Below are 25,110 nucleotides of genomic sequence, written 5' to 3'. Positions count from 1 at the left end.
AATCTCACACATCGACAACATTACATAGGAATGACATAACAAACACAAAAAACGCACTTGAAAATAGGAATCATTTCCTGAAATGCGTTGTGCGAAAAATAAAATAAAGACAATCATGACTGGTAGCAGATGAGTTATTTATAAACAAACCTATTGTTTTCACAGTCGCAGGCTTTCAGAACCGTTTATAATGGATCACATCAGATACATACAAACATTGGTAATCCACTGAGCCCCAATTTAAAAACAAATTTCGTAGAGAGAGCAGTTTTTCTGTCAAGTGGAAGATGCAAGTGAAGATGAGGGTCAGAGCACCAACTGAATGGCAATGTATTTAAGTTGTCAACTATCTCATAGCACAGGTATTCACAGTGACGAGCCTTTGTGCAGGAGCAGGAGCTTCACCCTCTACAACTGGACGAGGTCAATTTACATAACTTTCATGACAACAGTATCTGCATTAACAATGGTGAACAGATGAGTGTCAGATTACTGCACTGCAGGTTTGGTACTAGTTGTATAGTAATTTTTTTAAAATTTTTGTTGACATCTAAGTGTGTTGGAGTATATGACAAAGTAAGGGTGAAGACTGGTAAAATTTAAAGTAGACACTGTTTTATGGCTGCAAAATTACCATATGACACACCAATACTGCAGAATGATCTATGTCGTTGCACGGATATGGAATATACACCGCACTGGGCAGCCTTCCCTGCGCGAACTGCACTTCTGTAAAATTTGTAAAAGGAATGGTGGGTCAAATCCAACACTGAGGATCCTGTACTTTAGGATGAAAGGTGAAGTGCTTGGGGGTGGGGGTGAGGGGGGGGGGGGGGGGGGGGGGTCAGGCACAGGAGTGAGGGGAGGATAGGAAAGAAAAGATCAATGTCCAAAACCATAAACAAAATCCAAGAATGGACGGCAGGAAAAAGTCCATCCAGTGGAAAGGGAGTGTGCGAAAAAGAATAATAGAAGGAAAGGCTTGCAGCATGGAAAGGGAATAGAACAGCTGCGACCCCTTGATGGCCAAGCATGTACACTCAACTTCACAAAAAAGTTGTGAGCCCCCTGGGGGAATATAAGCGAAGACCGAGGCAACTATCTACACACACACACACACACACACACACACACACACACACACACACACTAACATGGATGCTTATTCCTGGATATCATAGTGCATGTACAAGCCTGCAGGATCCTTTATCCAGAACTGGACATCATATGACTGACGTTCCCTCACAGTAGTTGCCTTTCCTATAGCAAACTAATTGTTCTATGGCAATTACTGTCACCATTTTCTTACAACAACACACAATATAAGCAACAGTACAATTACTCAAGTAATGAATCATCTGACAGTTACCTAAACACATTGGCAACTGCCACATTGTTCTGAAAACTCCACTGGCCTGCCTTCACCATGCCAGATCTGGTACATGCTGGTAGAAGATTACAGCAATATGAAATAGTAACTTTCAGCCATAGTACTGCTATGGCATTTTCTCAATTCTGGTTGCTCAGTGTTACGTGTAGAAGCTCACTCTGAATGTTGTGGGCTACCAAACAGCCAGTGATTTGCTGTGCAGAAGAACCTAACAATGTGTTAATGTGTAATATAGACACACAAACACTACTTTTCCTATGGTTTTCATGTTGCAAGTAAATTGCCTGAAGCATATTATTTCTCAAAACTGGATTTTTAGATATACTATTTTCATGCAATGAATCTTACAGAATTGACAGAATTATGATTAAATCTAATAACTGAAGTATCAGCCAGCTTCGTTAGATCACATCTTGACCACTGATAAAGGTGTACTGTGTGAAGACAAATAACTATTCCATAATGGAAAAATGTAATGACCAACAATACCTGCAGTGCTGCATGAAGTTTTGAGTCCTTTTCCTCCTTGTTCGGGATGTTTCTGGCACTAAGCAGCATTTCATAAGCCTGAAACAACATGAAACAATATAAAATAATAAGAACAATATAAATGTGCAATGTGTGTAATATAGATTCAACTCAAGAATGAAGCACTCCAATTAGCTAAGACATGAACATAGTAACATCCCATTTCAGGGTGTATACGTGGACAAGGAAAAAAATCCCGGATTTTTCCCGGATAAAAATACACTTTCTCCCAGGTGACTATATTTTCCCCTATCAATCCTTTGAATGATTATGGTTTTATACACGGGCGTACAATTTCCCGGCACTTTAGACGACCAAACTCAGGGAAAAAGACATGTTTTGGAAATATCTGATGTGCAGGAACATGTACGCTGCGTATTTGCGTATCACGAAAGTATACATTGGAATTCCACTAAACACCGCAAGTTACTTTCCAAATCATTGAAATCGAGATTTTGATGCATTTTTGTAAGCCGTTTGTAGCTCATGTCACGAGATCGCACCAGCCGATGACAGTGAATATTCAAAGCAGCCGATGACAACGAATACTCAAAGCATAGGGCACGTGATGTAGTCAGCAACAGCAACATCACTTAAGTAGCACGAACACACAAACAGGGAAAGTTAATAGTTTAAATTAATGTACATAGTATTGCCACAAGAAAAGCAAGGCTTTCACATGTAATATTGGTCTCAAGCTGCAAGAGAAGCTAAGCTTTCGCATACACTGTTGATCTTTTTTGCACGTGTTACACTTTAAGATATATCACACAAACGTGCCAGTAAAATTTTTAATAATGACATAAATGTCTGATCTTCAGGGTTTGAAATTCTTCTAAATGGCTCGTCATCAAATAGTTTATTTTTAAATGAGAGTCAAATGCTCTGTGATTAAATAAATTCATGGTACATTCTTGCACATAGTTCGACTTACGTAAAATGATATTTACTTTGAAAGTAACGCTTTTCAAACCACTATTCGCAATATTTTCCCACGACCTGTTAGTAACAGGTTCGTTTCAGCAGTTGCCAGAGAGCGCAGATAACAGGCGACACCGCGCTTGGGTAGCTATCATGACGTAGGAAGCCCGTATGTACGTATGTGTAAAACATTGAAAAATCATCCATTATTTCATAAAAGAAACAAGACATCAGAGGATACTACAAGAACATCGGAATTTCGTGAACCATATTAAAATGTGCACATTTAAAGTGCATATTGATAGGGCATATTCGTATGTCCAGATTCCCAATGAAGTAGACCTCGACCTGATATTAAGATTTTCAGTGTGGGTTTCGGGATGGAAATTTTCTTGGAGCACCAGTACTGTATTATATCATGTTTGGTTCTTTATTATGGCATAATGCCATACGTGCTAGAAAATGAAAACGTGCACTTGAAATGCAGCGAACAGTTGAAACTAGCCAGTACTGTGGAATTAAACATTTTGTTTCAAATACATTGACCGCCTCTGCGGAAAAGGTTAACAAAAGTCAAATTTCTTTAGCAAACAGACAAAAATAACAAATAACTTCATTGCTCCGCAAGGCGATTAATGCTCGAGTGTCAGAAAGGTGGAAATAAAATAAAATCTGAAACTAATGACGTATTTCAGCCTTCCGTAATTATGTGAATGTGTTTTATTCACTTGATAGCTCCCGGCCACAGATATTCTGTTTGTTTTCATTTGACGTGAGAGTAAACGAAGGGGAAACAGCAAAATCACTAAATGTAAACACGGGTCACGTGGAGACTACTCACTATAACTCAGACTGCTCTGCGCATCAGCCTCGGATCTACGACATTTGCGAACCGGGTCTATACTAAAAAAATCGAATTTTCAAAATATGTTCATCTTGTAGCACACATCTTTCTGAAAAGTATGAAACGCAAAACATACGTATTCGAGGAAATGTAAGACATATCATTTGGTCTTAAGTATGCCAAGGTGCAGTGCCATGTCTCTTCATAAAGCATTTTTCTACCGCACGTCCAAACTATATTCAGGAGAGTGGAAATTGAAATGTCCTGTGGTGTCTCTCTTGCTCCCAGTCGGCCGGTTTGACAGCCTGCCCCTCTTAAAAAAAAAAAAATCTCTATTAATAGTGGATGGGATTATTTGTAATTGAGAGAACAAGAACTTTTCAGAAAATCTGAACTCTTTATTGCCTGTTAGTTAATAACTTGCTGTTTTGTGTGACATACCATTAAATATAGGATATATAAAACCAATACTGACACTACGATATATCACAAAAATGTGCCAGTAAAATTTTTAATAATGACATAAATGTCATGATCTTCAGGGTTCGAAATTCTTCTAAATGGCTCGTCATCAATTACACATTTCTTCAAACCTCAGCTGCTATGATTTTTTTCTCTCTAATCTTGCTAGAGCTTTGCATGGCGTGCTTTCCATTCTGCGAAAGAATCTATTACCTCATCAAATTTCATCAAACGTTTTGCTACATGAAAAAATGAAATGTCGTTATCTAGTACTGAAAAAGCTGTTAATACAAATAATACCCAAGACTGGTGTGGTTTTTCAATCTGATTACGTCTATTTTGTCACTGCTAGATAAAACAAAATATGCCTTTCTAATGTTGCAGAAATTTTGTAACACACAAAATAGACGAGACTGTTTTGGCACAAATGGCCATTTCTATAACACGACAGAATCTAATCCACAAAGTACCAATATCAAATGCCTATTAGGCCCTACTAATCCCCATGAACCATGGACCTTGCCGTTGGTTGGGAGGCTTGCGTGCCTAAACGATACAGATAGCCGTACCGTAGGTGCAACCACAACGGAGGGGTATCTGTTGAGAGGCCAGCAAACGTATGGTTCCTGAAGAGGGGCAGCAGCCTTTTCAGTAGTTGCAGGGGCAACAGTCTGGATGATTGACTGATCTGGCCTTGTAACACTAACCAAAACAGCCTTGCTGTGCTGGTACTGCGAACGGCTGAAAGCAAGGGGAAACTACAGCAGTCATTTTTACCGAGGGCATGCAGCTTTACTGTATGATTAAATGATGATCGCGTCCTCTTGGGTAAAATATTCCAGAGGTAAAATAGTCCCCCATTCGGATCTCCGGGCGGGGACTACTCAGGAGGACGTCGTTATCAGGAGAAAGAAAACTGGCGTTCTACGGATCGGAGCGTGGAATGTCAGATCCCTTAATCGGGCAGGTAGTTAGCAAATTTAAAAAGGGAAATGGATAGGTTAAAGTTAGATATAGTGGGAATTAGTGAAGTTCGGTGGCAGGAGGAGCAAGACTTTTGGTCAGGTGAATACAGGGTTATAAATACAAATTCAAATAGGGGTAATGCAGGAGTAGGTTTAATAATGAATAAAAAATAGGAGTGTGGGTAAGCTACTACAAGTGGCCAAGATAGACACGAAGCCCATGCCTACTACAGTAGTACAAGTTTATATGCCAACTAGCTCTGCAGATGACGAAGAAATTGAAGAAACATATGATGAGATAAAAGAAATTATTCAGGTAGTGAAGGGAGATGAAAATTTAATAGCCATGGGTGACTGGAATTCGACAGTAGGAAAAGGGAGAGAAGGAAACATAGTAGGTGAATATGGATTGGGGCTAAGAAATCAAAGAGGAAGCCGTCTGGTAGAATTTTGCACAGAGCATAACCTAATCATAGTTAACACTTGGTTCAAGAATCATAGGTTGTCTACATGGAAGAATCCTGGAGATACTCAAAGGTATCAGATAGATTATATAATGGTAAGACAGAGATTTAGGAACCAGGTTTCAAATTGTTTGGGCAGATGTGGACTCTGACCACAATCTATTGGTTATGAACTGTAGATTAAAACTGAAGAAACTGCAAAAAGGTGGGAATTTAAGGAGATGGGACCTGGATAAACTGACTAAACCAGAGGTTGTACAGAGTTTCAGGGAGAGCATAAGGGAACAATGGACTGGAATGGGGCAAAGAGATACAGTAGCCAGAGAATGGGTAGCTCTGAGAGATGAAGTAGTAAGGCAGCAGAGGATCAAGTAGGTAAAAAGACGAGGGCTAGTAGAAATCCTTGGGCAACAGAAGAGATACTGAATTTAATTGATGAAAGGAGAAAATACAAAAATGCAGTAAGTGAAGCAGGCAAAATGGAATACAAACGTCTCAAAAATGAGATCGACAGGAAGTGCAAAATGGCTAAGCAGGGATGGCTAGAGGACAAATGTAAGGATGCAGAGGCTTATCTCACTAGGGGTAAGATAGATACTGCCTACAACAAAAAAAGAGACCTTTGGAGAGAAGAGAAACACTTGTATGAATATCAAGAGCTCAGATGGAAACCCAGTTGTAAGCAAAGAAGGGAAAGCAGAAAAGTGGAAGGAGTATATAGAGGGTCTATACAAGGGCGACGTACTTGAGGACAATATACTGGAAATGGAAGAGAATGTAGATGACGACGAAATGAGAGATACAATACAATGTGAAGAGTTTGACAGAGCACTGAAAGACCTGAGTCGAAACAAGACCCCGGGAGTAGACAACATTCCATTAGAACTACTGACGGCCTTGGGAGAGCCAGTCCTGACAAAACTCTACCATCTGGTGAGCAAGATGTACGAGACAGGAGACATACCCTCAGACTTCAAGAAGAATATAATAATTCCAATCCCAAAGAAAGCAGGTGTCGACAGATGTGAAAATTACCAAACTATCAGTTTAATAAGTCACAGCTGCAAAATACTAACGCGAATTATTTACAGACGAATGGAAAAACTGGTAGAAGCCGACCTCAGGGAAGATGAGTTTGGATTCCGTAGAAATGTTGGAACACGTGAGGCAATACTGACCTTACGACTTACCTTAGAAGGAAGATTAAGGAAAGGCAAACCTACGTTTCTAGCATTTGTAGACTTAGAGAAAGCTTTTGACAATGTTGACTGGAATACTCTCTTTCATATTCTGAAGGTGGCAGGGGTAAAATACAGGGAGTGAAAGGCTATTTACAATTTGTACAGAAACCAGATGGCAGTTGGAAGAGTCGATGGGCATGAAAGGGAAGCAGTGGTTGGGAAGGGAGTGAGACAGGGTTGTAGCCTCTCCACGATGTTATTCAATCTGTATATTGAGCAAGCAGTGAAGGAAACAAAAGAAAAATTTGGAGTAGATATTAAAATCCAGGGAGAAGAAATAAAAACTTTGGGGTTCACCGATGACATTGTAAATCTGTCAGAGACAGCAAAGGACATGGAAGAGCAGTTGAACGGAATGGACAGTGTCTTGAAAGGAGGATGTAAGATGAACATCAACAAAAGCAAAACGAGGATAATGGAATGTAGTCTAATTAAGTCGGGTGATGCTGAGGGAATTAGATCAGAAAATGAGACACTCAAAGTAGTAAAGGAGTTTTGCTATTTGGGAAGCAAAATATCTGATGATGGTCGAAGTAGAGAGGATATAAAATGTAGACTGGCAATGGCAAGGAAAGCGTTTCTGAAGAAGAGAAATTTGTTAACATCGAGTATAGATTTAAGTGTCAGGAAGTCGTTTCTGAAAGTATTTGTATGGAGTGTAGCCATGTATGGAAGTGAAACATGGACAATAAATAGTTTGGACAAGAAGAGAATAGAAGCTTTTGATACGTGGTGCTACAGAAGAATGTTGAAGATTAGGTGGGTAGATCACGTAACTAATGAGGAGGTATTGAATAGGATTGGGGAGAAGAGAAGTTTGTGGCACAACTTGACTAGAAGAAGGGATCGGTTGGTAGGACATGTCCTGAGGCATCAAAGGATCACAAACTTAGCATTGGAGGGCAGTGTGGAGGGTAAAAATCGTAGAGGGACACCAAGAGATGAATACACTGAGCAGATTCAGAAGGATGTAGATTACAGTAGGTACTGGGAGATGAAGGAGCTTGCACAGGATAGATTAGCATGGAGAGCTGCATCAAACCAGTCTCAGGACTGAAGACAACAACAACAACAACACAAGCAAAAAGCTTTATGTTAGGAAATAGTTTCACATTTCATTCATAGGCACCACCTTCTCAAGCATGAGATCGAAAAGTAGTATTACGAAATTCTTATATAAATGTGGAATCGCCTTATTCTTCCATAATTTGTGTGATGTCCACATTTCTTCTCCTTCCTCGTTCTAACAAACAATTTTGTCATCACCAATTCTGTAGCTATTGCTGCCACTGTCAAAATTTGTTCGCCGATTAACTTCACTAACCCTGCCAGAATCACAGGTTCAGTTATCCTGCGATTATTTTCCGGTTAGGCGTTATTACGTGTTCGAACAACACGTTTTCCGCGTTACTTCCAGGATAGAACTTATGCGGCTGCTAGCCGGGGTCTGTACTACTGGTCCTTACTAGTGTAGCGATGTGGCCAAAATTTTCTGTCAAGATTTCATTTTCTTGGATACATCTGTTATTCCTGTCATCGTTTATTTCCATTCTGATAGTCTGAATCTATGGATTTCACTAGTAATTATAACAATGCTGATGATTCGCTAACCCAATCAACCACATAATCAGACAGCGATTGGCATTCATCCGTTCAACTTTACTCCCTCAGCTCGTATAGCCCCGTCCCCTTTTACCTGCGGAAAGTTTATTTCTAGGTGCAACGAGGATTCTCTTGACAGACACATCACGTACACTATGCATTCAAAAGTCAACTAATGATTCATTCAGAAATAAACTTAAAATGTGTTCAAAAACCAACAGGGAAGCGTTTCAAAATCATATGAATAATCACGCAAACGTGCGCTGGATGCTAGGCACTTTGTGAAACAAGTTTTTTTCCTCAACAATATGAATTTGGCACCCCATTTTCCCGGTACCATCTAGCTGCTTGCTGCGACTGCTTGCACAGCCAACAGCCACATTCCTGTAGCCAGAAGCGGAAGAATCTACTACTCAAACACGACTCTATTGTGCATGAGCCCGCTCGTAACTGCTAAAACGAATCTAATGGAAACAGTTGTGACTTCACTCTCATTGGAGGCAATTTGTTGTTACGAAGCATTGCATAGTCTTCCAAAAGCCTTTGACACGTTTTGCTGTTAGCAGATGCTTGCATGAGCACTGTGTGTCATTGTATATGGAGCATTTCCTTTGCAATTTATTTTCACTTTTTCTCTCTCGTTTATGTTCTATTGTTGAAGTATCTGCAGTACGGGGATACAATAATATCCTTTGATGGAGTATCGGTTCTTACCAGTCAAAATTACAAAAAATTAACTGAAAACTAAAACAATGAAAAATTCCCGTAATTCTAAAAAATTCCCAGGTTTTTCCCCGTTTTCTACCGGATGAAAAAAATTCGCAGGGTTTTCCCGGATCTCCCGGTTGTCCTGGGTCGTATACACCCTGCATTTCAATGTCAATTACTCTGAATGGGAACGACTCTTGCATGATGTGCGTGTGGACACTACCAAATGAAAATTACCCACACTGTTACTCAAAACTGTATTCAGGTTTTACATGTGAAATTGCTTTAGCAATAAGTCAAAAGCGTGAAGTAAACATTGGGTGGGGAAATTACTCAACTAAATGTTACAAACAGAGCAGTCCATTATTCGAGTTTTGATGTTTTGGACCAGTCACAATTCCAAGTAATTAATAGGGTTTGTGACTACAAAGATGTCATGGCCTCTAAACATTTCTGTCTGTAAACTTTTGAGAAAAGTTCAAATGGTACGAAGCTCACTCTCTTTGTTTTCATTATTTACAAAAGACTCTACTGCATTCTATGATGAACAGTATCATCAAAACAAAATGCTATGTCCTACGAAATAGATCATTATGTAACTCAAGAACTATTTTTTCTGGAAGGCAAATCAGAACCCAGGATAAACCAACGCCATCCCATTAATTCCTCCATTTTATACTCTGACATTAGACAGTAAGCACAATGTTCAATTTAGGAAGTGACATTGTCGGTATCCTTGCTGAAGTAACAGTCACACAATTCAGAAAAACAAAATTTAAAACACTTAAGTGGGGTGGGGTGGGGTGGGGGTGGGGGGGTGTAGGACATAAAAAAAATTTTCAAAAACATGCCTATTTTGTAGCTCACATCTTCCTAAATAGTGTGATGTATAAAACATATATATTTAAGAGATTATAAAGCACATTATTTCGTATTAAGTGTACCAAGATGCAGCGCCACACCCCTGTGCACAGCTTTCTTCTGTCATACGTACGTGTATTTCACTAGGTAGAATTCGAATGTTTATATTTGCACCAGAGATTGTCATATATGAAACAAAAGACTATTGATATTGACTTTCTCTGCTGCTGCTACCAACATGTATTGTTCTGATCACTGATTTTGTTTGTTCTCTGTTTTGAAAGGCTTGCAGTGTGGTGTTGAGAATTTGAAAACGATTTTCATTTGGCTGTGTTGTTTTGTGTTCGTTTGTGGCATATTATCGCACAAGATGCCTACAATTCGTTGCTTCAACTGTAAACAACATCACCAGGGCAAAGGATACACAGTAAAGGATGCTACAATAAATGTTACTCCAGTGGCTCAAGACTGCAACCTCTCAGAGCCGGCGAACAAACCATCGCCGAGTGCTTCAAGAAGGAACTTTGTTTTTGGTACTAATGAAAATTGAGGCTGTGAATCTGAAGTTTCGTACAATATGTTTTTAACATACTGTAACAGTTAATATTAGACAATGTCATGCGCCAGCATTGCTTTGGTGTTCAGTGTGTTTCTGCGGTGGAAGACGAGTGTGTCAGGAAAGGCCTTGCTACGAACTTATCTGTGATATGCAGCAAATGTAATGTTGGTGCATCTTGCACGACATCTAAAATCATAAACAAAGGTTATGATGTGAATTTGAGGGAAGCATATGGCATGCGCTGTGTTGGTAAGGGACAGAAGGCAGCAAGAACACTTTGTGCAGTGATGAATCTTCCATGCCCTCAATTTGAGAGATATTATGGCTTACTGCTTGGGACTGTAAAAGAAGTTGCAGAATCATCAATGGAAAGTGCTGCAGAAGAATTTATTATCGAAAATGATGGTGACAGGGACATAGTGGTCGCTTTTGGTGGTACTTGACAAAAAAAGAGGGCACACTTCATTGAACGGTGTTGTTACAACATCTGTTAACACTGGCAAAGTACTAGATGTTGGAAGTGTTGAGCAAATTTTGTCATAGTTGTGTGAAAGGGATTCCAGATCATGAATGTAATATGAACTATAAAGGCTCAAGTGGAGGTATGGAGATGCAGGGAGTTGTTAGCTTGTTTACCAGATCTGTTGCCTACCACAGCCTGCAATATGCGAAGTACCTTGGTGATTGTGATAGTAAAGCGTCCCTTGAGGTTCAAAAATGTGCTACATATGGATCTGAGACTCTTGTGCAGAAGTTAGAATTGTGAGACATGTAGAGAAAAGACTTGGCATTAGACTTAGAAAGCTGAGACAAGATTTGTCAGGCAAAAAATTATCTAATGGGAACGGAATAAAAGGGAGAGGGCAACTGACGGATGCAGAAATTGACAAGCTACAGATATATTATGGCTTGGCAATAAGATGTAACACAGGGGACACGAAAAATAGGAAGCAAGCAGTTTTGACATACTTCCACAAAATGTGCACAGACAATAATCCTATCCACAACGTGTGCCCAAAAGGAAGTGAATCATGGTGTGGCTACCAAAGATCAATTGCTGGTGGTGAAGAGTATCATCACAGGAATTCCCTACCAACTGCTGTAATGAAAGCCATCAATCCTATATTCAGCCATTTTCAGCAAAACAGATTTCTGTACTTGGGTACATGTAACATCCAATTTGAATATCCTATTACTTTCAAACTTCGTACGGTTATTGAACACAAACTCTTCACTGCAGAACTCTAGAATTTTCCAAATCTATTAAAACTGAGGTGAAAATTGAGATAATAAACTATATAATTTGAGTTTTTTTCTAAATATAAAGTTTAAAATTTAACAGCTCACTCATTTTTTCATAAATTAAATAAATTCTACAGTGTCTCACACCTATTAATGTGGTTTTTATGCTGTGCAAAATTCATCGAAGAATCTCTCTTTCTTATGAAGAAAATTGTAGCTATGGCAACAAATGCAGCGAATAGTAAGTGAAAACACTTATGAAATTTCACATGTAAAATAAATAAATAAATAAAAATATTTTGTTATGTTTTTGAACTTCCACTGCTATGAGTGTGAACCCTGAAATCTTCCTGGTCATGCTGACAAAGTATTTTGAATTTATTTGTAGAAGTATAGACAGTGGAAATTAAAATGTCCTGTGGTGCCTCTCTTGCTCCAAGTTGGCCCGTTTGACATCCTACCCCACTTTAAGTCAGTCAAGCATTTGTGGCTCAATACTCTGTCCTAAATTCTGTGATTGTGCTTACTTATTTGGTATCTATCGGGCTTTTGTAAAATACAACCTTAGTTACCGCTTTAAAACCAGGACTCACATTTATTCACTTATTGCCAATACTGTTTACCTAACCACAAATGAAACTTTGCATTTACAGTGGAAATCTTAAATTTCCTAGCCGTGGAGTATACTGTCAAGCTTTGTAATTTTCAGTACAGAGTTACAGTGCTGGTTACGTAACTACAGTCTCTTGTGTCTCAGATACATTTCAACGTGCAAACAAGAAATCTTTCCATTCTGAATTAACATATAGCTGCAAGAAAAGAAAAAAAAATCTTATGTGTTTACCCCCCCCCCCCCACCCCCCAAATTATCTCTCTCTCTCTCTCTCTCTCTCTCTCTCTCTCTCTCTCTCTCTCTCTCTCACACACACACACACACACACACACACACACACACACACACACACACAGTAAATTAAAAAGAGTTCCTACACGTGAAGAATGGGATGAGTAAATTATGACCACTGGATGTGTATAATCTTACATGAACTGTTCAGGTGGAAATCACAACACATCATGCCCACAGGATGTACACATGCAATTTATACCTGTCCGAAAGGTCAAATCACTGGCATGAGCGATACAAGAGTGTCAGATCAACAGATTACACAGAAAATTGGCTGTAGCGCAATGACTACCGAATGAATGGTGATGAAGTGCTCAGGACGACAATGTGCCAAGAATATTGGGCAGGGTTCCTTCCAGAAGGATTGCACCGCAAGATAATCGGAGGGTTGTTCAACTGGCAACAATGAGAAAACAAATGAGAATAGCTGAAATCAGGGCAGAGGTAATAGGCTATGCCTTCGCGAACAGCTGGGGACAGATCCCTGGAAGATGGGTTGTGATATTGAGTTGCCACAAGTCATTTACTCCTGACACGATACCATACCATAGACAAGTGAGACTTGAATTGTGTGGAGCCAGTGTCACCTGGGACACTGGGTGTCATTCTATGGTTTCAGTGATGAATCTCACTTCTGTTTGTGGCAGTCAGATATACACAGTGCCCACAGATGACCAGATGAATGGTTACAGGAAGCAACAATTATGTAGACCCATATTTCTGCAACCATACTGTGGAGAGGTATTGGGTATGGCAACAGTACTGATATGGTAACTGTTTAAGAGAATACTCACAAGTACAAGAGCAAGAATTTTATAATGTACTCACACACATGTGCCACTTACTGTGGCCACAGGGCATTGTATTGGTGTGTGAATGGTATGTGCTATTGCTAGAAAAAGAACCAGTGCTTGAAAGCTTTTGTGAATGCTGTTTTCTGTTGCGTGTTTTCGTGCTCCACACATCGAACCGCTGTAGGTAAGTACTTAAATATGCAGAAATTCTCACAGTTCGATTACATAAATGGTGGTAACTTTCTGGAAAAGTCTTAGCTGTGAACTTCCTAGCAATACTCATCCAGACCAACTTTAGGTTAAATTACCGAGTATTACACTTCCACAATTTTGATTCCAATAGTCCATTGTTTACAGTTACATAGACCACACAGTATGTCAGTAAATTCATGAATGAGCAGCCCTCTTCATGGGGAAAGTGACATGTACTGGAAAACCACACAACTGTCAAACAGCGCACCATGAATCTGTTGCCCATTTTCTGTTATGCAGTGTGTGGTGATTTATGTCACTTCTGTTTGTGTGACATTATTTACCATTGTCAGTCAGTATATCCAGTGATATGCTTCGTTATTCAGAAGTGATGGATAAGAATACTACATCACAAGAAAATGTGGACCATACAAACGAGAGGTGTTTGCAGACTACAGAGCATTTGGTCATCTCTAATGTAATTACAGCTTATATAAGCCTTGCCACAACAGAATGTATGAGAAAGGAATGTGAAAATAAATCACATGGTTTATTGCAATTAGCAAGTAAATGCACTAAGAATTTTGGGAGGAAATCCATCTACATCTTAATATTCCACAAGCCACCATACAGTGCATGACGGAGGGTGAAAATTATGGTGGGGCAGTAGAACCATTCTGCAATCAGCTACAATGCTTGTTCTTCTCAATTGTTTTCCTACAAGAGAACATCGCCTTCACTCCAGGGATTCCCATTTGAGTTCCACAGCATCTCCGTAAAACTAGCATGTTGTTCGACGAACCTACCGGTAAGAAATTTAGCACACCACCTGTGCATAGCTTCAATTTCTTCCTTCATTCTGTCCTAGTGCATTCCCCGAAAAACTCTAGTAATACTCGAGAATAGGTCGTACTAACATCCTATAAGCAGTCTCCTTTACAGATGAACCAGTCTGTCCTAAAATTCTGCCAATAAACTGCAGTCTACCATTTTCCTTCCATACCACAATCCTCACATGCTGATTCCATTTCATATCACTTGCAATGTTACTCCAAGATATTTAACTGACATGACTGTCACACACTACTAATACTGTATTCAAACATTAAAAACTTGTTTTTCCTGCTCATCCACATTAACTTACATTTTTCTACATTTAGAGCCAGCTGCCAATCATCATATCAACTGAAATTTTGTCTAAGTCAGCTTGTATCACCCTACAGTCACTCAACTTTGATGCTTTCCTGAACGCCACAGCATCGTCAGCAAACAACTGCTGATTGCTGCCCACTCTGTCCATCAGATCATTTATATGTATAGAAAATAACAGTTATCTGATCTCTCACTTCTCTGGGACACACTTGGTGATACCCGTGTCTCTGATGAACATTTGCCATTGATGACAACATACTGGTTTCTATTACTTAAGAAGTCTTCGACTAAATGTTATAGAGAGCTCTGAAAAAATCAGCAATTTTATGGCTAATAAAAGACTTATGTAAATCAAAAAATTCATTTAGATGTTTTGCATGTTGCGTGAAATGTGACTTATTTGCTGTGACCAGAAAAATTTGCAGCTTGCATACAACTATAGATGCGAATTCTGCCTTAAAATTCAAACATGCAAAATCACCTCATAGATGATATTTTATAGCGAATTGTATTCAGATGAACTTTTTTTTTCCTTCCCAGATAGTTGAAAACACTATTCTCTGGATAAAAATACCAAAAATGTAACAAATTTTGGTTATTGATATTGCATATCAACTGGTGAAGATAATGTGCATAAAAATGTGTTTGCAAAACAACAAGTGTACGAATGCAACAACGTATCAGTGTGCTTGATGCTCTGGTGACATGTCAACTGTGGGCGGTTGAATGGTCTGTACAAGACACATTCCACATAATTCAATGCAGTACTCAGCTTTGGGACCTTGCACTTTCAGACAAAATAACGCATACATTTAATGTAGACACTATGAATGCGGTAGTTTTAGGTGACTGGTATTCTGAACTGTGATTGCGTCAAATACTGCTAGATTCATTAACAACAGTGTCTAAAACTCCCTTGTGCCAGTTCTTCTTAATTTAAATTTTTCACAAGATTATGAACTGTCTGTCTGGTCACTGAACTGTTTGTTCTCTTTCTGTAGCCTTGGCAACTGTCATATTATACATCACTTATAGAATACGAGACACGTGGTAAGAAAACATTACTTTGCAAATAAATGTGATGAATAGTGAGAGCAGGTGAGATACTACATACGACATCTCACAGAAATGAAAACAACAAATACACGGGCATGAACAATGTTACAACAAAGGAATTCGAGAGTCAAAACTTCCAAACCACATACATCTTCATCTTCATTAACGTTGGAAACATGTCGGAGCACAGGGAAAACTGTTGAGTTCATTTGTTGCAGCTTATGTGACAAACTGTTATGTTTTCATCATTTCTTTGGGAGTGATCACATTAACACCTGAATTGGGCAAGAAGGCATATCTCACTCACTCACTCACTCACTCACCAGGTGTACAAGTTACGTGCGTCGATTCAAATCATATTTAAAAAGAAAGATGATGAGACTTACCAAACAAAAGCGCTGGCAGGTCGATAGACACACAAACAAACACAAAGGACAGGTATACACTCGTGCGCACACACACACACACACACACACACACACACACACACACACACACACACACCCACACACACACACACACACACACACACACACACACACACACAGACACAAGCAGACATTTGTAAAGACAAAAAACTCTTTGCCTTTACAAATGTCTGCTTGTGTCTGTGTATATGCGGATGGATATGTGTGTGTGTGTGTGTGTGTGTGTGTGTGTGTGGGCGCGCGCGCGCGAGTGTATACCTGTCCTTTTTTCCCCCTAAGGTAAGTCTTTCCGCTCCCGGGATTGGAATGACTCCTTACCCTCTCCCTTAAAACCCATATCCTTTTGTCTTTCCCTCTCCTTCCCTCTTTCCTGACGAGGCAACCGTTGGTTGCGAAAGCTAGAATTTTGTGTGTATGTTTGTGTTTGTTTGTGTGTCTATCGACCTGCCAGCGCTTTTGTTTGGTAAGTCTCATCATCTTTCTTTTTAAATATATTTTTCCCACGTGGAATGTTTCCCTCTATTAGATTCAAATCATATGACACACGTGCTGTCACTGATGCCGTGTTTAAGACCAGATGTGTTTTCTGGTGGAGGATTCAGTTGACTGGTCACTCTGTCACCAACCTTTTGCAGTTCCCATTTGAAAGCCAGTTAATTTTGGCTGCTACTTTACTTCTTGAGCTTGGATTGGACCGTTCACTGTTTCTAATTTGCTTTTTTTTCCCACAATTTAGTACACCTCCTTCCTGTTTTCATGCTCAATCTGTATTCAGTTTTTGACAGGAGCTCTTGCCACTAAATCTGAGGGGGTTGCGATAGGAATTTCCCATGTGAGAATCCGAAGGGCCTAAAGCACATGATTGTGAGACTATAACATTTATTTATGCTTCTGAAATCTTTTCATTTTGTTGTGAGTCACCATTATCTGTACTGTAGGCCCACATTGTATATATGAAAATTCACGAAAAGCTGTATCACTGGTTTCTCTGATGCTCACTTAAATGTGGAATTAACGTCAGTGTGCTTTAGGCTCTTATGGATCTCAGTGACTCATTAGTATTCTAGTCAAACGACCATGGCGGTAGACATTAGTACTTGAGTTTAATCATTTCCACAAATAGCACTTTGTGTTTTGAGTTGGTTGTTTACTATGCAGGACTTTGGTATTGTGTGAACTGTAAACATGAACTATGTTGAATATGTTTTAAATACTACCAGAAAAGTTAAGTTGTGAGGACAGATCATGGGTCCTGCTTATGTAATTCAGTTGGTAGAACACTTGCCCGCAAAAGACAAATGTCCCAAGTTCGAGTCTCGGTCCTGAGTGCACATTCCGTTGCAGAGTGAAAATCTCATTCTGGGAACAGAAAAGTAAATTACCAGTGAAAGTTTGCCACAAAGGAACTAAGGACTTCGAGAACAGATCCTTTGATTGAGACAGAAACGAAATCAAGTAAGTGTGACTACAAGCAAACATTTAATAAGGAAGTGTACAGTTAAGCACAAGTAGTTGTGTGTGGGTACAGCATACAAACATCTGATTTTGAGCCCGGAAGTAAATGCGTGAACTAATACATCTGTTAGAGATTTTTCATATTTGCCCGAAAAAATGGGAAAGCACAAAAGGTCCCATTTATGCAAAAATGTGAAATGGAGTGCTGCGAAGGCTTACAAATTATTTTGTTATTGCCCTCAGCTATACTTAACTGAGTAAAAAAAACTTTTTCTTTTGTCAGATAAGTTATGCAAATAATAATAATAATAACTGTTTCTCTAATTATTATTATTATTATTATTATTATTGGTAGTGGCTGTATAAACTTGTAGATAAGCGTAACTGTTATACAGCAAATGCTATTAATTTCACACACTCAAATTTTTCTGAATCTAAAAATTTGTGAACACTCAAATTATATTCTTATGTGCTGCCACTGGGAAATTTGCTTTTAGAAAGAACTTTATTTATTACTCTATATCAATGTTATCCACTTACAACATTCCCCATCACATACAGTACCCTTACTAAAGTACTTTTTTCCAATTTCTGAAATAAATTCTGGAACTCTTATCTTTAGGATAGCTTTTAGCTCTCTCAGCAATGGATTTGTAATCTCACCTATTTTTGTAAAACAATTGTCCTTCAAGTTTTTCTTTATTTCTGGGAACATAAAAAAACTAACAAGGGGGCGGATATTGAAGCCAGGATAATTATTACAATATTGTTTTTGACCAAAATTTCATGACCAAGCAAAAAGTGCAAGCAGGAGCATTATCGGAGTGCGAAAACCTTTAACCATTCCACCACAGGTCTGGACTTATTTTATTTTCAGATTGCTTCACTCAAACAGCATTAAAATTTTAAGTGGTACTCTTTATTGATCATTTCACCTTGTGGCAAGGACTCATGGTGCACTATGCCATTAAAATCTAAGAACACAGTGAGCATAATCTTCTCATATGACTGAATTTTTTTCAGTCTAGGTAATTCAGAGTACTTCCACTAGGACAACTGAGCCTTACTTTAAAATTCATATCAGTAAATCCACATTTTATCAGTGTTATGACTCGCCTCAGTAGTTCTGCATTGTTTTTGACTTCATCCTGGACAATCTGCATTGGTTAAAAATTTTTTTTTCTCGAAATCCAGTAATTTTCGAAAAAATTTACTCAAAAAATCTGAACTATTTCATGGAATAAGCCATCTGATATGCCAACATCATCAATGACTTCTCCAACTTTGATTCAGCAATCACTGACAATAACTTCTTTCACTTTCTCTGCTGTTTCATCAGTCGATGTGCTGGGACATCCAGGGTGCTGGTCATCTTTCAATTTCTTCATGACCTCCTTTGAAATACTTGTGACACTCGTTTTACTCATAGCAGACTTCCCAAATGCAATATGTAACATTTACAGAACTTTGACATACTTTATTCCATTCTTACAGCAAATTTTAAGAGAGATTCTCAAACAAATACTCACCAATGCTATCAAAACATATTTAACCTTCTCAACAGCTAACAAGAGTAAATATCTGATATGGCTAAAATTTTACAGATACTTTTCAGATGTTTCCCAATTCAATGACAAAAACTGGCCAAACACAACAGGCAAAATTATAAAGGGTCTATTAAATTTTTGAACTCTCTTAGTAGAGTAAGATTTGTTGCATTTCAAAGCAGCTCATCGAAGGAGACTTCTACTTCTCCATGCAAAAAACACAAGAGTAGGCCTTAAAAATCTATGAAATAACTGCACTATATTGTGTTGAAAATCCTATCAGAATATATCCATTGGTTTAAAAAGAGATAGTGGACAAATATGGTTCCAGATGAACAAGCAATCTATTCTACATCTGCAACATATATATCAATACTGACTTATGACTTCTATTCCTATGTTCATTTACTTTATAATGTGTTTTGGAAGAAGGCCATCCTTTTCTGTATTCCGTACAATGCTAAATAATTTATTTAAAAATAAACGCCGCATGGACACCACTGATTTAAAGCACGTGCCACACGAGGGCTTGTACAGAACTGTGGATCAGCCTGTAGAAGCGCTCTGTGATGCTGCTGGGGAGACTGAGTGGAAAGTCGCATACTTGCCCACAAGTTAACTGACACACTATAACACCAAAAGATGGATAACAACAAATCTTTCATAAGAAATAGGATAGATTGAGTACCTCGTAAATCATATACCGTGTAACAAAATCTTTAAAGGGGTAATACTGAAGCCTGTCACTAGAAAAATGCGTGATGTGAGTGCCGTGCTGTGGTAATAACATACACTGTAGCAAACAGTTATTCCTGTATTTTATTGTGCAAATCAACAAATTTACTGCAGAAGCTAATGCATAACGGAAAGCTGTAGTAGGTACATAAAGCACAATTTCACAGTATAGTGATTTACATCTTTCGCAAATGACATCCCTGCAAAGGGAAATAGCCACTGAACATCAATACATCACTGACATGATGGAATTATTGTTGTGGTATGTCTGACCTTACTGAGGCAATACTGACCTTACGACTTATCTTAGAAGAAAGATTAAGGAAAGGCAAACCTACGTTTCTAGCATTTGTAGACTTAGAGAAAGCTTTTGACAATGTTGACTGGAATACTCTCTTTCAAATTCTAAAGGTGGCAGGGGTAAAATACAGGGAGCGAAAGGCTATTTACAATTTGTACAGAAACCAGATGGCAGTGATAAGAGTTGAGGGACATGAAAGTGAAGCTGTGCTTGGGAAGGGAGTGAGACAGGGTTGTAGTCTATCGCCAATGTTATTAAATCTGTGTATTGAGCAAGCAGTAAAGGAAACAAAAGAAAAATTCTGAGTAGGTATTAAAATCCATGGAGAAGAAATAAAAACTTTGAGGTTTGCCGATGACATTGTAATTCTGTCAGACAGCAAAGGACCTGGAAGAGCAGTTGAACGGAATGAACAATGTCTTGAAAGGAGGATATAAGATAACCATCAACAAAAGAAAAATGAGGACATTGGGATGTAGTCGAATTAAGTCGGGTGATGCTGAGGGAATTAGATTAGGAAATGAGACACTTAAAGTAGTAAAGGAGTTTTGCTATTTGGGGAGCAAAATAACTGATGATGGTCGAAGTAGAGAGGATATAAAATGTAGACTGGCAATGGCAAGGAAAGCGTTTCTGAAGAAGAGAAATTTGTTAACATCGAGTATAGATTTAAGTGTCAGGAAGTCATTTCTGAAAGTATTTGTATGGAGTGTAGCCATGTATGGAAGTGAAACATGGACAGTAACTAGTTTGGACAAGAAGAGAATAGGAGCTTTCAAAATGTGGTGCTACAGAGGAATGCTGAAGATTAGATGGGTAGATCACATAACTAATGAGGAAGTATTGAATAGGATTGGGGAGAAGAGAAGTTTGTGGCACAACTTGACCAGAAGAAGGGATCGGTTGGTAGGACATGTTCTGAGGCATCAAGGGATCACCAATTTAGTATTGGAGGGCAGCGTGGAGGGTAAAAATCGTAGGGGGAGACCAAGAGATGAATACACTAAGCAGATTCAGAAGGATGTAGGTTGCAGTAGGTACTGGGAGATGAAGAAGCTTGCACAGGATAGAGTAGCATGGAGAGCTGCATCAAACCAGTCTCAGGACTGAAGACCACAACAACAACATGTCTGAGTGTGCCTTAACCTAACAATTATATTTTATTCACAAATGAGGCTAACAAGGAAAGAGATGAATATAAATCCTACTTCCTATGTGACATTGCAAGAGAAAGTTCAGTCTACCACAGAAATCTAAACTGTAAATAAGGAAATCGAGAATGTGGGTTGTGTGTCTGCTATTAAAATGTAATTATGATTCTTCCTGTTAGTTCACTGTTTTCTAAAGTGCAAAAGAGATAATATTATGAGAGGAGGCAACACCACAGGGATATAATTTTAACTGTGACTTTCAACAAAATCTTCCCACTAACACCAGAAAAATTAGAGTAATGAATCTGCATTTTTCTCTTAGATAAACACAGCTGTTTGCTATATCATTTGATCTATGTTCTGGGTTTGTCTGTACTACTTGTTGAGCAAAATAAAAGTGACAGTTTTATTTTTAATAATGTTTTACTCTTTCTTTCCACAATTTATAGCCATGCAGTTATCAGCACGTGCATTCTACAACTGACAATTACTAAATGATGGAAAAATCTTTTCTTCAAAAGATGTTTAATTATGCCTCACTAAACTGCTTTTATACACACCAACACAATTTGAATTGCTTCAACCAATATCTGAAAGTCAGATTGTGCAAGTTCAGTGGCAGTCATCCATCACCTGATAACAGAATGGTGATCTTGATTTTTCATCTGATATGATTAGTACAGCTTTTTCAAAAGAAACAAGCCAACTTACAGAGAACAGACGGCAAGAGTGTGAGAACGTTTGGTGTGTAGCATCACTGCTGATGGCCAAGATATCAACGCAGTTTCTCTGTTAAATCATGACATGGTACCAAATGATCAAGTCAATAAGTACTCCCCCCCCCTCTTGCACCACCCCCACTCCCCACCACCGGTCACCCTAGTCCCAAACAATTGGTACCTCACGCACCACATGATAGTTTGCATATGGCAGTTTTGTGAAAAATTATGTGGTAATAACACACTTTACCACTTCACCCAAATGATTGGCCCTTTTCTCACCTTCCATAACTTATGAAAACCAAACAGTTACTGTAAATCTGACAAATCTTATACACCTTAAGAATGCAAAATCAAGAGCTCGTCAAATCAAATGCTGCTAAACTGTCAAATTTATCTGTCCCTTTCCCACGTTGCTGAAGAAGTATCTGGCATTTTCATAGAAGAACAGACACATTCCACAGCATGATTTTCTGTCCTGTGCCCCTTTCTAATTTTTCTGTAGTTTAGTTATAGAATGAACAATGTCAATCTTTCTGACAATATTGTATCCCCTCAACGTCTATCAAGGTACTCTAATGTCAGTAAAGAAGAATATGACAAAATACTGAAACACGAAGTGCACTTAGCATTTTATTCTATCCTGGTGTCAGCATTCCTCAGGACTAATATTGCCACCTGCACTGAGGTGACAAGTCAGGAGATACCTCCTAATATTGTGTTGGACCGCCTTTTGCCTGGCATAGTGCAGAAATTCGATGTGGCAGGGATGCAACAAGTCACTGGAAGTCCCCTGCAGAAATATTGAGCCATGCTGCCTCTATAGCTATCCGTAATTGCAAAAGTGTTGTCAGTGCATGATTTTGTGCACAAATGCACCTCTTGAGTACGTCCCATAAATGTTTGATGGGAGTCATGTCAGGTGATCTGGGTGGCTAAATAATTTGCTTTAATTGTCCAGAATGTTCTTCAAACCAATCATGAACAATTATGGCACATGACATAGCCATTGTCATCCATAATAATTCAATTTTTGTTCTCTGCAAAATGGTCTTCAAGTAGCAGGGTGTAACCATTTCCAGTTAATGATCAGTTCAGTTGGATGAGAGGATCCAGTCTATTCCATGTAAGCACAGCCCACACCATAATGGTGTCATCACAAGCTTACACCGTGCCTTGTTGACAATTTGGGTCCACGGCTTTGTGGGGTCCGCAGCATACTCTAACCCTACCATCAGCTCTTAATGACAGAAATCTGGTGTCATCTGACCAGGCCACTGTTTTTCAGTCATCTATGGTCCAACCAATATGACCACAGGCCCAGGAGAAGTGCTGCAGGTGACATCGTGCTGTTAGCAAAGGCACTTGCATCGGTCACCTGCTGCCATGGCACATTAACATCGTATTTCGCAGCTCTGTCATAACCGATACATTTGTTGTACGTTCCACTTCATTTCTGCTGTAATTTCCATGTAGTGTTGCTTGTCTGTTAGCACTGACAACTTTACACAAGTGCTGCAGCTTTCAGTCAGTAAGTGAAAGTTGTCAACCACTACATTGTCTGTAGTTAGAGGTAACGCCTGGAGTTTGGTATAGTCTGTCGGTAAACTGAAGAGTGAGCGCGGGAGTCCCCACTCTGCCTACCCTGCTACGTCACAGGGCGCTTCTACAGGCTGTTCCATAACGTAGTACAGTCCCTGCCGCGGCGCGCGCTTTAAATCTGTGGCGACGCCGTGTACAGATACGTCCCGTCTGCGTTTATTTTTAGACAAATGCGTTAAGAGTATAAGGAAAACAAAAGACGATAGCTTCTTCGAAACAAAACATCATAGAGTAATATTAACATAAGAACGGAAGCCAGGATTCTACTACAAACATAGAACCGAATACCTATTCATATGAATGTATGTTCCTCTATTCGTAAGACGAACCAGATATAGTGCAAGCAGTCTGTAGAATTTAAGGCTTGTTCTTACTTTGTGTTTCTACTAAAAGGTAGAAGTTTTCTTTGAAGAGCTGCATTAAAACTTAACAATTCTTGCAACACGAAGAGTGTTTGAAAATTAATCAGAAATTTATAATTACGTGTGTTGTATTAGTTCGATTCGCACTGCTTTTTTTTGTCATTGTCTTCGTAAACATGTGTGAAAAATCTTTCTTCAACGAAAATCTATTTTTTGTTTCAAGCCAGTGAGTAATTTCCGTAATGTGGGCATTATTTTTTGGTTTATGTAAAACTCCTCCATCGTTTGTCGAATGACCGATTTCCTACCTAAATTATTAGTTTATCTTCATGGCGATTCCAGTAAACTATGCGCCTTGTTTTCGCTCTCCTTCCTTATGCATCCTATTTTGGCGAGGCTGAAGTTTGCATTAACTGCAGCCCTTTGATTGGGACTGGTAATATTAGCCAACAGCTCTTTTTATGTAGCCTCCTTAACACAAGCTGTAATAACGTTAGAGACGATCGAACGCTCGTTCTGCGTAAATATCTCTTTCGTATTCTGCACATTTTCTTGCAATGCAGGGCGATTATCCATCACTTCCAGATACTGAAGTATATCAGTGAGTACTCAAAGTCAACTAACTGAGATTGGCAACTAAGATCCCACGAACAGAAACGACGTATATCACTGCACGCCGAACTACACCGCTAGATAGGTAACGGGCAACTGATTTTGGGTTGCCCTGTAGGCCAGTGGCAGGGTTCTTCCAGGAAAGGCCACTTCCCCCACCAAAAGCGCTGCTCACTCTTCAGTTTACAGACAGACTATATTCTTGGTCCACTCCTGACTCTGTGGATCTCTCAGAATATTGAATATTCTAAGCATTTCTTAAATGTAATGTCCCATGCGTCTAGCTCCGACTACCATTCCACCTACAGAGTCT

General features: G+C 39.0%; 1 protein-coding gene across 1 annotated transcript in view; it reads right to left on the bottom strand.

Moving 5' to 3' along the window:
* LOC126187878 (nuclear pore complex protein Nup155) overlaps nt 1-25,110 on the bottom strand; it is a 261,223-nt gene that overhangs the window by 84,245 nt on the left and 151,868 nt on the right. The window contains 1 exon segment of the mRNA XM_049929211.1: nt 1,880-1,957. Coding sequence (XP_049785168.1) covers nt 1,880-1,957 — 78 coding nt within the window.

The sequence above is a fragment of the Schistocerca cancellata genome, chromosome 5 (assembly GCF_023864275.1).
Source record: "Schistocerca cancellata isolate TAMUIC-IGC-003103 chromosome 5, iqSchCanc2.1, whole genome shotgun sequence".
Taxonomy (NCBI): Eukaryota; Metazoa; Arthropoda; class Insecta; order Orthoptera; family Acrididae; genus Schistocerca; species Schistocerca cancellata.
This window is presented reverse-complemented; position numbering and strand designations above follow the sequence as displayed.